Source organism: Tinamus guttatus, unplaced genomic scaffold (assembly GCF_059628265.1).
Source record: "Tinamus guttatus ecotype Peru unplaced genomic scaffold, ASM5962826v1 Tinamus_guttatus_pri_ptg000368l, whole genome shotgun sequence".
Taxonomy (NCBI): domain Eukaryota; kingdom Metazoa; phylum Chordata; class Aves; order Tinamiformes; family Tinamidae; genus Tinamus; species Tinamus guttatus.
In genome coordinates this window covers 2,365,001-2,381,285 of record NW_028288902.1, presented here as the reverse complement: position 1 = coordinate 2,381,285, position 16,285 = coordinate 2,365,001, and the positions used below count along the sequence as shown (strand labels likewise).

Below are 16,285 nucleotides of genomic sequence, written 5' to 3'. Positions count from 1 at the left end.
TGGAAATATGAACTTGGTTGTTATTTGTTGCATGGCGTTTAAAATATTCCTGAAATGACCGTTTCTGTTCTTTCATGAACTTAAGATCTGGTTTTTGGCGTGCTTTTGTGATGTCAGTGACAGTCGTTGAATTTAGTCGTTCAGAGTGATGAACTTCAGATGCGACTCTGCACATTGAGGAAAGAACTTTTTGTTAGTGATTGTTTTAAAGATTTTAGAATTCTGAAAAGAGATTTCTTAGGGGGTAGTGTTGTAAAAAGACATCTGTATTGTTTCTCATTTTATTCTTGAGCTTTATTGGTTATAGGTGTGTGTTTTTTGCTGTTTGTTTTTTTGGTTTTAGTAAGTTGATCACGAGCTGCATTGGGCTTGCTGAAGTAAGTCGAAGGTCTTGCACTTAAAGATGATCTTGAAAGGAGAATAATTGCTTCACAAGCTCACGCTAGTCAGGGGAAAATACTGTGTTGTAAATTTGTCAAAATAATAGCAGTTTTATTAGCACAATAAGTATTTTTATTTAACTCTGTTTGACTTTGAAGAGGGTTATTTTTTCCTTTTTAAACTGTTTTTACCTTTTTAAAGTAGTAACTCCTTAAGACTGTTAGAAACAAGGTATGTCCATCGCTTGTATGTGTTTTAATCACTACAGGTGCTCATGTCTGAGATTGTTCTCTTCTCTAGAATTTGTTTTAGCTGTGTGCGTGGACAGAAAATCCCTCTCCAAAAAACATTTCTTACCTAAATGGGGCTGATGGTATAGCACGTTTGACAGGCATAGAATTCTGGCACACTGTGGAGAGGCAAAATGAAATCTGAGAGTATGATGTTGGGTTTTGAACGGATTTAACACTTCTTTTTGATGGCAAGGCATGTGTAGGTATTTAGACTTTACAGCTTGAGCAGAGCTAGACCACGGATTCCACGAGTGATGGCCTGTGGCACTGCTTTTTCTGCATCAAGTTAGGTTTCTACTGAAAGCTCTTTAACACCTTTTATTGACTTGGTTGTCAGAATTCAGGACTAAAAAATAAAGGTATTTTTATTATTAATTTATCCTGCCAGCCCACACAGATCTTTATCTTTAATATCTTGGAAACTTGAGCAAAAACTTCTATGTGAGTTTATGAGAAAGAGATCTGTGATTTTTTTCTTATTATTGTGTATCTTTGCTCTTAATAGAAATCATTTGACCAAAATAAAAGCACCCATTGGCAGCACAGGAGGATGCTGTAGATACATTGTAGATTCTCTGCAGGTTGGATGTTCTAGCTGCCTTTTTGCAGTGATTGTGTTAGGATAGTTCATAGGTTGTGTTTCTGTATTAGCTTGCCTGAGGATTTGACCGAAATAGCAAATGTCTGGGATTGAATAGTTACTATCCGTGGTTATTTCTTCTTTGGCCTTGGGGCTGATGAGCATTAGCAGTTTGTCCTGGACCTTTTTGAGGAAAAGAGTGAGAGCAATGTAGTTCTTTCTCTTTCCTCTTGATTAGATTAGTGCTTCTGTCATGATAATAGAGCAAAAGTTCTTTAATGAGCACCTTCTTTGCTAATGTTTCTTTAAAATTGGGCAAAATACCCTTTATTTGCAGACACCATTTTTAATAATTCCTGCACTTTTCCATTACCTATACATACAGATCAACTGCCATTCAGTGCCAGTCTGCAGGTCAAAGTAACTCTGGTTTCATGTCTGCCCTATGGAATTTAGTTCATTCTCTTGTCTGTGGGATGTCCTTGACTTCCTCAGAATTGCAGGAATGTGGGAGAAGGAGTTTACTAGTTTCGATCTCAGTGAACAACCTTAATTTGCTAGCTGAGTGCCTATGACAATAATGTTTAAGCACTTTAGAGTACTCTGTTCAGATATAGTGGACTGGTATCCACTGTGGTTAGGTTTAAAGCTTGTAAGAAGTTGAACGCTCCTTTGAAATGTGTGTGTGGTGTGCTCATCCTGTCCTGCTTCAGCCCATGGGTGCTGAGCAGCTGCTGCAGCCCTTACTCTGTTGGAAAGCCAGGTGCTGGGTATTTCCAGCATCGAGTCTGCATTTATGCCAGTCCTCTAGAAGTGCTCAGAGCTGGCTTAATTATCTGCCTGCCTGTAACTTCTGTTGGAATTAAGCTCTGTATAATCATACAAAATGCAGGAGTCCCCTTTTTTCGTTCCATCTTGAGCCACATCCTTTGCCATTCAGCAGCCGCCTCGACTCTCTTTGGAAGAGAACAGCTAAGAAACTGTTCCCAATACAGTGTGTGCGCTGTTTTATTTTCTGTGCAGTATCTAATGTGTACTTGATACGTTGCAGAAGAAATAGGAGAGCATGGAGTGAAATTTATTACAGTTAAAAACACAATACAGAAAAATGGTGAGGGATAGAAATTAAAGGGCGGCAACTATGACAGAACTAAATAACTGTTGAAGTTAAATTGTGTGTGTTTTCCTGTTTCTTTGCTGTCTCAAAAATTTAAAATAGAGCATGTATTTCAGAGAGAAGTGAGAAAGGGAAGGAGGAGAAAAACTTAAAAATAGAACACAAGAGGAAGGCTGGCAAAGGAGATCTAGCAGACAGAAAAGGAGTGTTGCTTATGCCACTGTAACAGGATAGGTTGTCACAAGCAGCAAAAAAGGGAAGATATTTGAACCAAAGATAAGGAAGGACAAACAGAAATTGGAAATATTGGAGAAATAAAGCAGTAAGAGTGCATCAGAGCAGAACAGGGGGGAGAGGGAACACACAAGTGGGAACAAAGCAAATGAAGGAAAAAGTATCTTTTCAGTGAATGTAGCAGTTAAGAGATATAATATGATTTGGTAGTTTGAAACGGGCTGATGCCTGAGGAGAAAAGAAACCCTGGTTTAACTTGGGCTGCTGAAACATTAAGAATCATATACTTGATCTGCATGGGAGAGCTTTCTAAGTCTGGTTAGACAACTACAGAGGCTTCTGTGTACACAATAACCTGTGATTGTTTCACATTAATTGACTTAATCAGATGTAGAGGTCAGCAGAGTTCATTAAGAATGGGTAGACTGACTTTTGTATTTTTATACCAAAAATGGGCTATGTCACAAGAACAGACGTGCACAGTGTTAGATTTTTTTTCTTATATTTACATCTGCAATTTGCCAACCCTCTAAATGTAGCCTGAGAGGAGATGGAGCTTGCACTTTGCGTCCTTGCTGTGTGGGGTGTTGTTTTTTTTTTTTCCTTTTTTTTTTTTTTCTTAATTTCTGTGGTCTCTGTTTATAGATTACCTCTTTCCTCGAGTGTTGTGCCAAACTACTTTAGCCTCTTCTGAAACATCTGTTGACCATAACCACATTGCTCTGCCCAAGCTGATTTGTGGTTTGCAGGAGCACTCCCATACCATGCCACACTCCCAGTAGTGACCAGATCGATTTGAAACTGCCTTATCTGGCTTCTAGAGCAGCCACTTCCCCGCTCATCCCTGTCATTCCCTCATAGACACGGGCTCCCCTCCCTCTTCAGAACCCCGCTTCAGGCATGCTCAGGGGTGCTGCAGGTGGCCAGCACTGCAAGCAGCCACCGCAGAAACAGCCTCTCTAGTGAGGCTTCACTGTGCACCCCCCATGGGAGAACATGGATTTTGGTGCCTGTCCATCTGCCTGACCCTCTCCTTGCACTCAAGTTCTGCTATATTCATTTGAAGCTTCTAAATTACCTTTTGACACACACTTACTGTCCAAAAGAAGCTAAACACAGTTTTTGCCAGTAGGATTGAATTCAAAATCCTGTGACATTTATTTATTTATTTATTTTTACCAATTCTTTACTGCAGTTAAGCATATTTGCATGTAACTATTTACATGCTAATGGTGTGAGAGGAAATGCAGCCTAATGCGTTGAAGCTGCTTAGGACTCTGTGTAACAACAAAATCCCCAACATATTGGGATACAGCATATTCCTTTTGTTGTTGGCAAACTAAGCCCTTTAAAACTGGCAGGATTAATACTAAAAAGTACCTTCATGGCATCCATTAATCTATATAGACAATGCTTAATATTGAGCATTATGTCTTGTGTTGCAATACTTGAAAATGCTGAAAGGTTTTACATCTTTGTTGTGTATTTGTTTCTGTTAGATTCATAGTACTTTAAAGACTGTCAAAGGATTTCCTCCCAAGGGAACAGGGTGAGTGAGCAAAGAGCTGCGTCCAAGTCAGCAGCAGCGAAGTAGTTCAAGGGAAATGCTCTGTGTAGTGCAGCCTTAGCTGCCCAGCACATCCATCTTCATTGCAACATGTTCTGTTTTTCATTGGCCAGGGCACAAGGTGGAAAAATACATATTTTTAAAGCACATTCTCTGCTTTTGTGGCCCAAGTTCTTGGTGCAGTGAGGCTAGTACCTTGTTAGGTCTTTTAGATGGTCAGTTCAGAAGTGACATCCTTATCTTGAAGACAAGGAATGACTGTGCTTGAAGAAGTGTCTGACAATACTGTAACTGGAAAAAACAGCTTAATATTTTTCTCTATTTTTACTTTGTATCCCAAAGAATGTCACAGCTCTCTACCATATAGGCATTGCAGTAGCTGGATGGTGAGAAGAGCTGCTTCTGGATAGCGCTTGTGCCCGAGCCAGAGCCTGCTGTAAGAACAAAACCGACCTGGAAAGCAGCTGTGTTTTATGAAGCACCGCACCGAGCTAGCGCAGGCTGCGGCTGGGGCCCTCTTTGAGGCACCCCTGATTTGCAGGTCGGGTAACGAAGCGGTGCCTGCAGATTTTTATTCTGTTTCCCTTTTCACCTGGGCAGTCAGGTGTCACCTCTGAGATAAACCCCAGGTGGCAGCGAGCAGCACAGCTCGGGCTGCAGGGTGCAGAGAATGGAACCGTGGAGATGCGAGCTGCCGTCACCAAGGTTGAGATTTGCGTCTGTGCATGTGCACTGCGTGCTCACCTTGGGTAGACGTGGCTGGAATCAAGGTCTTGCCATAAAGGGCATCAGGGAACCAACATCAGGGAATAGCAAACCTTCTGTAATGTGTATAAAGGGTTGAGAAACCATCAAACTCAGGATGTGCTGTTTTAGGAGTCATCATAAGAACCTGGGATTAAGGGGAAGAATCAAGTTGTGAGAAAGATGTTAAAAAAAAGGATGTCTTGCATTTGGTTGTGTTATCTAGTCATGCCAAAGTCTGTGTGTGTGCAGGATATTACAGTATATTCGTTTGAGGTCCTGTCACCATTTGCTGTGTTCTGAGGCACCCAGAGAGGCCTGTCAGCAAAACCCAGGTTGCTGGGGGGCCAGTTGAAGTGGAGCCAGTTGTCACTGTAGTGCAGATGAGCGACAACTTAGGGAGAGGAAATCACTGCATGAAGTTTTGCTATGATCATAGAAGGTTTAGCTACTCTGGCCTGTTAATATTGACCTTCTCAAAACACACACGCAAACAAATTGTATTCTCACTCTGTAAGAACTAAAGTCCTTAAGATGGCACTTAGTTTATGAAAGGTTATGTATTATGAATAAAAATAGGGTGTAAGAGGTACCTTTCAGTCCTGGATCCCAGTGAGATCTGATTGCAGAAGTGCTAAGTTGGCCTGACCTCAAATCATAGCATGGAGAGATCTGATCTGAAAGAATGCTGTAAGCTCTGCAAGTGTGCTAGGGTACTTGATATTTGATTTTTTTAGGGAATCCAAAATTAAGTGCTTTTTGCTAGAGAAGGCAATTTGTGAATATCTTGACGGGAGAAAGGGGAGATTTTTTTTACTGTTACTCATCCCAGAAATAATTTATTAGGCAAGTAGAGTGTCTGTCATAGTTTTGTATGTCAAAGAAGAATCTTGCATTATCATTGCTTAGCAGTAGTGTAAATTAGGTAAGTTCATAGCAAGCATTCCTAAGTGTATTTTTGAAGTATAAAGTTCTGTTTATGTTGGAAAGATGAAGACTGTATGTGATGTTAAAGATTTCCAGTGCATCTTGCATGACATAAATCAATAGATGAAAAGGGGTGGAGGAAAAAGAGGTTGAAAACAGAAATTATGATCTGATCTAGTAAACAGAAAAAAAAAAAAAAGCTTTGAGATGTAGTGTTAAAACACAGAACTTACATTTCTAGAACAAAACTTTGGGAAAAAACATGACATCCCTTTATTTGTCAGTCTGTAATGTAATTGACACAGTATTGTGGAGGAGCAATAAATTTGACTTAAAAGTACATAGACATTGCAACTGCCTGGTGCTGCAGGTCTGAGTGAAACTCCTCTGCTTTGTAGCCCAGCAGTAATATTAGAATTTTAAACAACTGAAATTATTCAATTTAGTTTACTGTTTCTTTTGTTTGTTCGTTTTTTCTTTGCAGGCCTTGGAGCAGACAGGGCTTGGAAGGGGGAAGTTATTCAACTTTCTGTCCTGAAAATTGGTTCCTCTTCTGTGCTCTCTCTTTTTCAGTATTTAACACTTTGGATTTAGCATCGCAGTTCTGCTTGCTTAAAATAATATTAATAATATTAATACCCTCTCACAAAGAGATTTAAAGTTTAAAACCTCCACTAATGGGGCATGCCAGGAAAAACTCTTGGGAAAATGAATAATTCTGGATTAATTGCAGGGTTTGGTTAGCAGTGGTAAATAATAGATGAACCATGCATTGAGTGGTGAGAATGAAGTGCTGGCATCATTCAGTAAGCACCCGCTTTGCAGCACATTAAATAAGGCACAAGTTCTGCTGGGGTAAAAGGGCACATAAAGACCATCAAAATGTGCTTGCCAGGATGCCAGGGAAGGCTGCAAAACAAGCTAAATTGCTGACACTCAATGATTTTACTTTCAGCTTCACATAAGAAATGTTTTATTACAGAAATATCAATCCTAGAAGATCCACACAGATGTTTTTACATTACAGTATGCTGTGTGTTTTTTTTTTTAAGGTTTTGCTGAGTTTTCCTTTATTTTTGTCAGGAATTACACTTGGGCAGGGGGTGATTATAGTCAGGCCTTATTATAGTTGGCTACACTTTTTTCCTTGCTGTCCTTTTGGTCGTTTTGTTAGTGTTGTATGATCTGGGGTAGTTGTATTTAATGTATGTCCATTTTATCATCAATATATATCAATGTGGTTCATATATTCTAAATGACTGACAGAGAAGAGCATTTGAGGAAAAAGGATCGAGATGGAGTATTCTAATGTATGCATTGCCCCAAGGTGGAGAAACCCATGGTTCAGTCTCCATTTTCTAGAGAATAAGGGCAGGTTTTGGCTTTGTCTTTAACTTTCCAGGTTACTTCTGAGAATTTTTATTCATTGTTAGAATAAGTTTCTTGAGTTGATGAAAGGGGACGGGGGAAACATCTGTTCTCTTTCTGAAATGCTTGTACTTCACTGTACACGTTACATGACCTATTTAAAAGCCCTGGGCTTTTGGAGTTTTCTGTAAGGGTTTCTGTTCTGAACCGTGCGGGTCACTTTAGAGAGCGTCTCCTCGGTGTTTTCAGAAGTGACTAATGGCTTTGAAACTTTACTGTGTTATTTACTTTAACTGCTGTGGAATAAAGGGTGTTCAGCATACGTAGGAATGTAAATGTCCTGCCTACAGAAATTGCTCTTCAGTCCTGGATTTGGAACAGTAGTTGGATTGTGTAGGTTTTTTCGTGATAACATGGGTAATATTAAGTGAAAAGTTACTTTACTGTGTAACAGTGTTAATTGATATAGAAACATTACATAAATATAACCGAACTTGTATCTGTTCTTATTTTGCTGTTATGTATATTAATGCTTATTCTGAGTTCAAAGTGTTAAAATACAAAAACTTGTCATTGATTAAAGTATAGAATAAAAGATTTTTGAGAAGACAGTAAACAGCCTGTTATATCTTGTAGTATGCCCTGCTTACAGCCGTGTTTTAACCTTTCCTGCAGAGCACACCTGCAACGTCGATACCACCAGTGCAAGTGCAGGGCCAGCAGATCAGTTTGCAGCCGCCTTCGTACCCTGCAGCAAGTCAGCACGCCGAGCAGATGAAAAAACCTGGACAGAACTTCATGTGTCTGTGGCAGTCTTGTAAAAAGTAAGTGGCTCCTTCATTTAACTACTGCCTACCCATAGGAAGCAGATGCTTTAAATATAGAAAGCTTTGATGCAAGTTCTAGCCTTCTGTTTCCATTAGCTACCTTATACTTTGTCAACAGGGAAAACGAAAAGGGGAAAAGGTTGAGAAAGCTAAAGTGGTGGTGGGGGGGGGGGGAACAGCAAAATACATAGCTGCTCTTAATTACCCTCAGAGCATGAAATGCATATTTCTGGGCTTTCTTTTAATAGATTTGTTGTTTTTTTTTTTTTTTTTTTAATAAGAAGTATGTTCAATGTAGTGAAGTAAAAAAAAAAAAACACACACACTTTCTCTAGCTCTGAAGCTGGTTCTTTATATTGCAAATACAAAACTATTTACTCCAGTTGCAAATCAAGCCTTGCAAATCAAACCACTTTATTTTTTTCTAATTTTTAATGCCTGGCTGGTATTTCCAGTTTTGCAAGAGAAGGGCATACACTTCAATGTCCTGGTCAAAGTCTTATTTAGAATATGACTAATTTTAGTAATTAGGGTACTATTTATTATGCCATAGGATTCCGTTGTCATGAAAGGAAGTAAGTGCTTGAACTAAGAAACTTATCCTTAATACTAGACAGCAAATTATTAGCTTGTTTTTGTTGTTGTTTATGATGATACTGTTAAAAAGGGGGAAATGGGTGAGCTAAATAGGCTTTTCTGGATGTATACTCATAAAATATTGTGAATAGCCCTGTATTACCCTTACATGTGTATTAATACTGATTTTTAAAACGCCATGGATTTGTGAATTTGCTTAACTTTCAGTGCACTGATGAAACCAAGATAGTTGTCAAATAGCCCCTGTGGTGTAAAAAGGGAGAAATCACACAGTGCGTGAGGTAGTCGTGAAAAAGGGTGAGACACTTCCTTGTAGCTGGGGCTAAAATACAAAGGGGACATCAAGACCAACCGATCCAGCAGGAAGCTGGTGCACAGGCATCCAGAAAGTGGAGATGGAACAATTAAAAAAAAAAAAAAAAAAAAAAAAAAACTTTGGCACTGGTGGTGAAAAGGAGAGGTAGTTGAATAGAGCTGAGGTGGATGCTGAAGGCTACCTGAGAGCTGCACCAGCATTCGTGCTGATACGGGAGAGGGTCTGCTGGGTTGGAAGGGAGAAGCCAGGGCTCATCTTTACAGCAGCCTTGCCAGGTTACAGCAGCTTTAAAAGCACCAAGTTTCTTTTATGCCTTAAGTTACGTGGGATGCATTGTGCAAAGCTGAGGCAGGTGCTGATCAGGGAGCAGCTGATACTGTCCATGAGATGCAGGTACCAAAACGTAATGGAGGAGAGAAGGCGTTACAGTCCTAAATGCCCTGTGTTATCAGTGCAAGTCTCATATAATTTATTTGTTCCAGCAAGTTTTCCTGATATGGAAATTAAGAGCTGCAGGACGCATATTTCCCAAGTATTTTTCTAGTTTTTCTTTCAAAGATGGCTTGTTACTCTTTTTGCTTTAGTTTTACCTGTTTTTTTTTTTTTTTTTTTTTTTTTTACACATTTTTGTTCATAATTAAGTTCCTTTATTTTTGAAAGCCCTCAGAAATTTTGTACTGATGCCATCTAATCCTTTTGACACACAACTCTTGTTCATACAGCTTCTGGTTTCAAATATTTGTTTCTGTATCCTAGCACCTCCACCCACAGCCTCAAAGCCATTTAGATATACATTACTCCTGCATTCTCTGTGGTGAAGACAGAACCAGAGTGTTAATTTAGCATCTTCATCTTATTTTTTTTAATCTTCATTTGCTTGCCTTCAATAACCTGATAAAAATAGGAGCATCAACCTCCTGTAGGCTTCCTGCTTCTAATAGACATAAAAAACACCCTCACCTACTATTGAGATGTATAATGAAAACATTTATCTTAGCTGCTTTTACCGCCTTGTTTCCATAGGACAAAAGAAGAAGGGGTCATTAACCTACTTTTTGAACTTTCCACCCAGTAGTTGGTGTCACAAATGTTTGGTTAGCAGTTTTTTTTCTAGCTGTTGAGAGGCAGGTTCTTAGCAGTGGAATGATGGAACAGAGCAGTGTTTCTTTTGTGGTGTTTGCTGGCATTTGATGAATCAAAGAGATAAAACAGAAGATGAATTTTGGCACAGATGTTTGCAGCGGTTTCTTTGGGCAGCGGTTTCTTCTTCATTAGCATCAAACTTTCCTTGCAGGGTGTATTGCAGAAGGCTGTAAAGACCCCCAGTAACATTTTACTGACAATCAGAATAAATATTAAGTTTTCCTTTCCTGCTCGCTGACTTGGCTCCTGTGGTAGGCAGAACTCTAAAGGAGTTCTTCAGCATTTAATCAGCAAACATTATACCAAGGTCAGCTGTTACTTGTCAGCAGCTGAACAGAGTAACAGGGAAATCAAGTGGGAGGCAAAGAGTTGAGACAAAATTCAGCTGACCATGTCCTCAGACTTCAGACATGAAGTTCTGTTCTGCTGCTTTAAGCCTTATGAAAAAATAGATATTTCTTTTCTGAATATTTTTAAAGCTCTGCAGACTGATCCTGGACATGCTGATTATTCAGGTACAGCAGTGAGTGTATTATACCGTGAATGACTTAACATGACTGCAGTAGCTTTATATTTCTTTAAAGAAAGCATGTTGAATCAAATGGGTTTCACTTATGCCACAAAATTTGTTTAATCCATGTCAGGGGTTATTCTGAGCTAGAGTTAAGTTTACATACTCCGCTTTATTGTGGGAAGGGCTTTTTCCATCCTCTGAAGCATCAGTTGTCACTGTTGAGCAAATACAGGTCTAAAACACTGTATTTGCACTTCCTAGTCTGGGCTCACTGGACCAAGAGCACGAGGCAGGTGTTCCTGCAAGAGCTGACTGGTGTATGGAAAAGATTAAGGCAGCATTTATTGCCTCTAATGAAAATAGCAGCTGGACTGTAGGCAGTTATTGCAATAGATTCAGCTTTTGACTAGGACATTGCCATAGGACCAACTTAAAAGTGTCTCTGGATGAAATTAACTGTGAGGTCCAGGCGCTATAACCTAACAGCATCCAGCCACTTCGACCTGCATATTGCCCTGCAAGTATGTGTGTATAATGAACTGCATTGAAACGAGTATGGGACATGGTGACGGGACAAAGCACCCCCCAGGCTGGCGTTGCATTGCTGGGAGTTCTGACTCGAACCAGCCCGTAACAGCCGTGGCCTCAGGTCCCCTCCCGCCCTGCTCAGCCGAACACCCTCGTGCAAACGCTCTTCTCGCCAGGGTTAGTCCCAGCGAGCAGGGGAGCCGGTGGGTGCGGGGGCTGCCCCCTCGCCGGGGCGCCAGGGCCTCGGGACGCCCCCTCCCCACGCGGCAGCCGCTGCCACGAAGGGCTCCTGGGCCCAAGGCTCCGGCACGCCGGGAGCTGGCCGGGCACTCCGGGCGGCTGCCTTGGTGCTGCTGAGGGAAAGGCTCTAATTTGGAACACTCAGGGAGTGTTTTAAGGTATGTCTGCGCTGAAAAGATTTTTTTTCTTTTTGAGTTGCTTACTGTTTTTCACATAATAGATTTTAAAATCTGGAGGTCCCTGTTGCCATCTGGTAAAAAATAAAATAGCTTATGTTTTGTCTTCCTGGCAATTTAAAGAGAGAGATGTAAGAACTGTTGACTTAACAGCTTTCTGCAGGTGACATTCACAGTGAATTGTAATTTCCTCCACTTTGAAGTGGACTCACTGTAAGGTATGTCCTACCTGTGCTTTCACCAAGTAGACTGTGGAGAAAACACACAGGAAATGTATCAAGTACAACATTTTTTTAGCTGTTGAAAGTTTAGTGCTATATTTTCGCTTGGGTGGAAGAGATTTTTGTCTGTTGAAAATGGCGTATGCTATTCCTTTGGTAAAGTTTAAAATTAAAAAGAAAGGTCCATAATATTTAAACCGTGTTCAGCAAAATAATATTGACATTTATTGGTAACTAATTGGTAATATATACACACACATTCTGTCTTCTAATTGTTTATGCCTTTTCATTAAAGCATGTTTCTTTTCAGAAAACAAATTTTAGCTGATAAGAGCTTATGATAATTGTCCTTTACCACTAACTGGAAGAAAAAATTACAACTCTTTTTTCCTTTCCTCTTATTTTTTTTTTTTTTTTGCGTGCAGGTGGTTTCAAACACCATCACAAGTTTTCTATCATGCAGCAACTGAACATGGAGGAAAAGATGTCTACCCAGGGCAGTGCTTATGGGAGGGGTGTGAACCTTTCCAGCGGCAGAGGTTTTCATTCATTACCCACTTACAGGTGCAGATTTTATTTCTCATTTTATTGTAGAAAATGGTAGGAAATTCATAGTAAATCTTCAGACATTGTTCTCATGGTTTTCCTTTTTTTTTTTCCTCTCCAACCAGGATAAGCACTGTTCCAGAGATGCTTTGCTTGCAGGCTTAAAGCAAGATGAACTTGGGCAAGCAGGAAACCAGAAACCTCCCAATAAGTAAGAGACCTGAAGCCTCATCAGCAATGGGAGGGTGGCGGGAAACAGACCCTTGGAAGAACTTTGTCTGTTTATAATGTGGCTTGTCAGGTGCGACTCTACATAAGTGTAGCAGTCAAATTTGGTGTCACTTAAAGTGATGCAAAATGGGCAAGAGAAGAATTACGTTGTGGTGTGGCAGATACGGTTGCAGTTATGAAAAGTACAGGCCATTCTTGAAGGTGTATTGGTCAGTACTCTGTGACAAACAGTGTTCTCCACATACCCTCTTGATTCTCCCAGACAGCATTTTTGTAACTTCTGTTGCAACAGGAAAGTGCTGGTAATTACACTGAGAGTTATTTGCTGTTCACAGTGCAGCTGCTTTAGTGCTCCTCAACTACAGCTGACTCGGTCTTGTAGCTTGCTGTGTTACTTCCAGATCTGTGCTCTAAATTTGGATTGATCCAGGGATTCTTATAATAAATGTCCCTTTAAACAAACAAACAAGATAGGGGGGAAAAAACCCTCATAAGGCTTTTTTTTTTTTTCCTTTCATTTTTGTGCTGTTACCTGGAATCAATCAGACTTGTCTTTCCTCTTTCACAAAAGGATTTCAACCTTCTGGGGTTAATTTTGGCCAGTGCAACCCCATTGTTTCAGGTTTGTGGATTTTCTGGAGCTCTCTTGGAGTTGCTCAGGGCTCAGTGTGTGACTGTGCTGAGGCAGGGCTTTGTTGGTAGCTACGCGGAGTCTCTTTGTTGCAAACCAAGGATTTGATTACAAGATCCCAGGAAGATTTTTGCAGCTAGTTCAATTGCTGGCAAAAGCTGGCAAAGCAGCTGGCAGCAGCAGAGAAAGGTAGCTGAGTGTGAAAGCTGAGAAATTTAGTTATGTTTATTAAAAAATAGAAAGACACCTGAATCTTCTTAACCCTGATGCGCAGTGCCTTGTTTCTTTACATGCATTCAGACCTCTGAAAACCACAGAATGAAGAATAATGATAATGTGGTCTTAACACCTCTTATCTTAACACCTGATAAGTGAGAAGCAAAAGGTTTATATAAATCTCCTTCCATGATATGATCTTAACTGCCCTTTCAGAAATATTCCATCACACAGACAACACATCCAATATCTCTGAATCCCTGCAGGATTATTTAGGGTTGATGCACATAGGCATAATATAAACAAACAAAATTCTTTCATAGATCTTCTACGGCAGGATTTCTTAATTAGGTCAGATTTAGAAGGCAGGAATTTATGCATACCCAGTTCTCTCTTAAATACTGAGACTGCAGTATTGTAAAATACTAAGGATATGATTTCAGAAGATGAGTAGAAATAAGACCTTCTTACTGCTCAAAGGAAGAGGTTCTTCCCTCCCTGCCATCGTTTTCCTTCTGATAGCTTTAGATTCTCATAGCTGCTTCCAGAGAATTGGCTTTAGTTTTTGTCTGATTGTAAAAAATATATTAAAAAAAAACCAGTAAAATCAAGGAAAAAGTAGTTCTGCCACAGATGGCCTTATCTGTCGGATGGCCTTATCTTGTAGTCAGTTGAACACCCATGCAGGGGATGTTGGAAAGAAAGGAGGAGACCTTTCTGTGTCAGCACCCACTGCTGATGCTGCATGTGATGAAACTCATATGGAGCAGAACAAATTAGAGAATTATTTCTTTGCTTTTAAGGTGGTATGACATTACCTGAATACAACATCCTGGAAGGTCAGGGAGCACTAGCAATTTAAGCTCCTTGCTTTCTCTGTTTGAATGGCCATGGATTCACGTAGTTGGTTTTTTTTCCTGTCTTTCTGCCTGTCTTTCTCCTTGTTGCCACTGAAGCAAAGGTGATAGCGGGAACTATATTAAATATCCTTCAGGGTGTGCGGGAGGAAATAATGTTTATTACAAGCCAAATGGCATAGTTTGACATTAAGTTGATAATATAATTAAAGGTATTGAAGAACTCCAGAAGTTTGAGTTGCACGCTTGCAGAGGCACCAGTCAGCCCAGTTCAGATCCTAGGAACTTTTTATCACTTTTTTTTTTTTTCTTAACAAAATCATAGAGAAGACAGCTTTTTTTAAGGTATCTATCTGCTAAGCTTGTCAGACTTGTACATTTCTCAATATTTCTAGAATTAATAGTATTTCAGCTTTCTAAGTTATGTTATGTTTGATATCTAAGAGAAACATTCAGAGCAGTCTCCATAGATGAATCTGTCCTTCTTAATATGAAGAAAACAAAAATGTTCCAATTAATCCAGTGATCATTTTAAAGAAGTTCTATCTGTTGCTAGTTCATTTCCTGTCTTGTATTACACAAGTCCGTTTGCTTATTTGTAACCAGAATTTCTTCTTGTTAGAATTTCAAGTTATGAAGAAGTCTTTCCGAATACAGACTTCAGGTTTTAATTCTAGAATATCTGTTTGCCCTAAAAGACTAAATAACTTTGGTGCAAACTAACTTTAAGCTTAATAAATAGCATATTAATGCCAGCTTTGCGCTCTCTTTGCGAGTAGGCACTACTAAATATTTCTAATACACTAAAATGTTCTAACCATATTCTACTGGAGTATTAAAGGACTTCATAATAATATTGTTTAATATACTGAAGCTCAGTGATATTTTTCACCAATGCTTCAACAGTCTTTTCCTTTGAGATGATTTTACGACATTTTGACATTTAACAGAAAACAGAAAAAAAGATTTTTTTAAGGAAGGTGGCATATTTACACATTCTAAACTGAAATTCAGGCTTTACATGAAATAAAACTTTGACTTCAGTGTTAGTACTGAAAGTAAAGGGATTGTTTCTGCTATGTTTGCTGTCTGTAGCAGCTTCCTAAAATTGCTTCATTTATTAATCCCGTTTTGAAAGCTACTGTAACAGGCAATTGGTTTTACAAATGTTTGATCTGATTTAACAATCACATGTTTTATGTCCGAGGTCATAACTTAAATCTTGTTTCTTAAAAGTGGTCCCCAGTAACCAAAAATAATGTTTATTTTGTATTGTCCTGATGTGTAATGGCCCCAATGAGCTGTGCCAGGTTTTAAACTGCCGTGTTTTTAAGGGCATTCTCTGGCCAAATCTCAGATGGCATTTGCATAGTGGCATTCAGTGTTCCCATTAAACCCTGGCTGATAAGACCTTCCTTTAAACAAGTACTCTTCAGGAACAGTGGCTGTGACATTAGTAGATGATGTTACCTTCCCATCACAAATACCATGGGTAATGAGCAGTACTTCCTGAAGAGAAGTGTTTTTTCATGTAAAATATCTCCCCTGGCTCTTCCAAAGTCTTCCCACCAAGGCTGCTCTCTGTGCAAACACGCACATCAGCACCAAGTACTAAGGATTCTGTCTCTGCCAGAATAGGTTAAGAACTTGTCGAAATATATATTTTTTTCAGTGTATTGATCCCCTAGAAAGTGGTGCAGAGCTTGTATTTATCAGTTGTCTCTCGCCGCCGTAGGCAGCCGCCTGCAGGGGGTCCTGCCTCTGCTCCCAGGGCACAGAAGGCCATTGTGAACCACCCCAGCGCGGCCCTCATGGCCCTGCGGAGGGGATCCAGGAACCTCGTCTTCAGAGACTTCACAGTGAGTAGCCTGCCTGGGCTGGGACGTGCAGCCCTCCCCTTCTGTTATGGGGCTTCTCATCTCTTTTTTTTTTTTTTTTTTCCTTCCTCTTTTTTTTGTAGGATGAAAAAGAGGGACCAATAACTAAACACATCCGATTAACAGCTGCCTTAATATTAAAAAACATCGGTAA

General features: G+C 39.8%; 1 protein-coding gene across 3 annotated transcripts in view; it reads left to right on the top strand.

Moving 5' to 3' along the window:
* ARID2 (AT-rich interaction domain 2) overlaps window positions 1-16,285 on the top strand; it is a 97,789-nt gene that overhangs the window by 78,240 nt on the left and 3,264 nt on the right. For all 3 annotated transcript variants that reach the window (XM_088530372.1, XM_010224241.2, XM_088530370.1), the window contains 5 exons: window positions 7,887-8,035; window positions 12,199-12,337; window positions 12,445-12,530; window positions 15,990-16,113; window positions 16,215-16,285. The exon at window positions 16,215-16,285 is cut by the window's right edge and continues 21 nt beyond it. In XM_088530372.1, coding sequence (XP_088386498.1) covers window positions 7,887-8,035; window positions 12,199-12,337; window positions 12,445-12,530; window positions 15,990-16,113; window positions 16,215-16,285 — 569 coding nt within the window. The remainder of the gene's footprint in view (window positions 1-7,886; window positions 8,036-12,198; window positions 12,338-12,444; window positions 12,531-15,989; window positions 16,114-16,214) is intronic.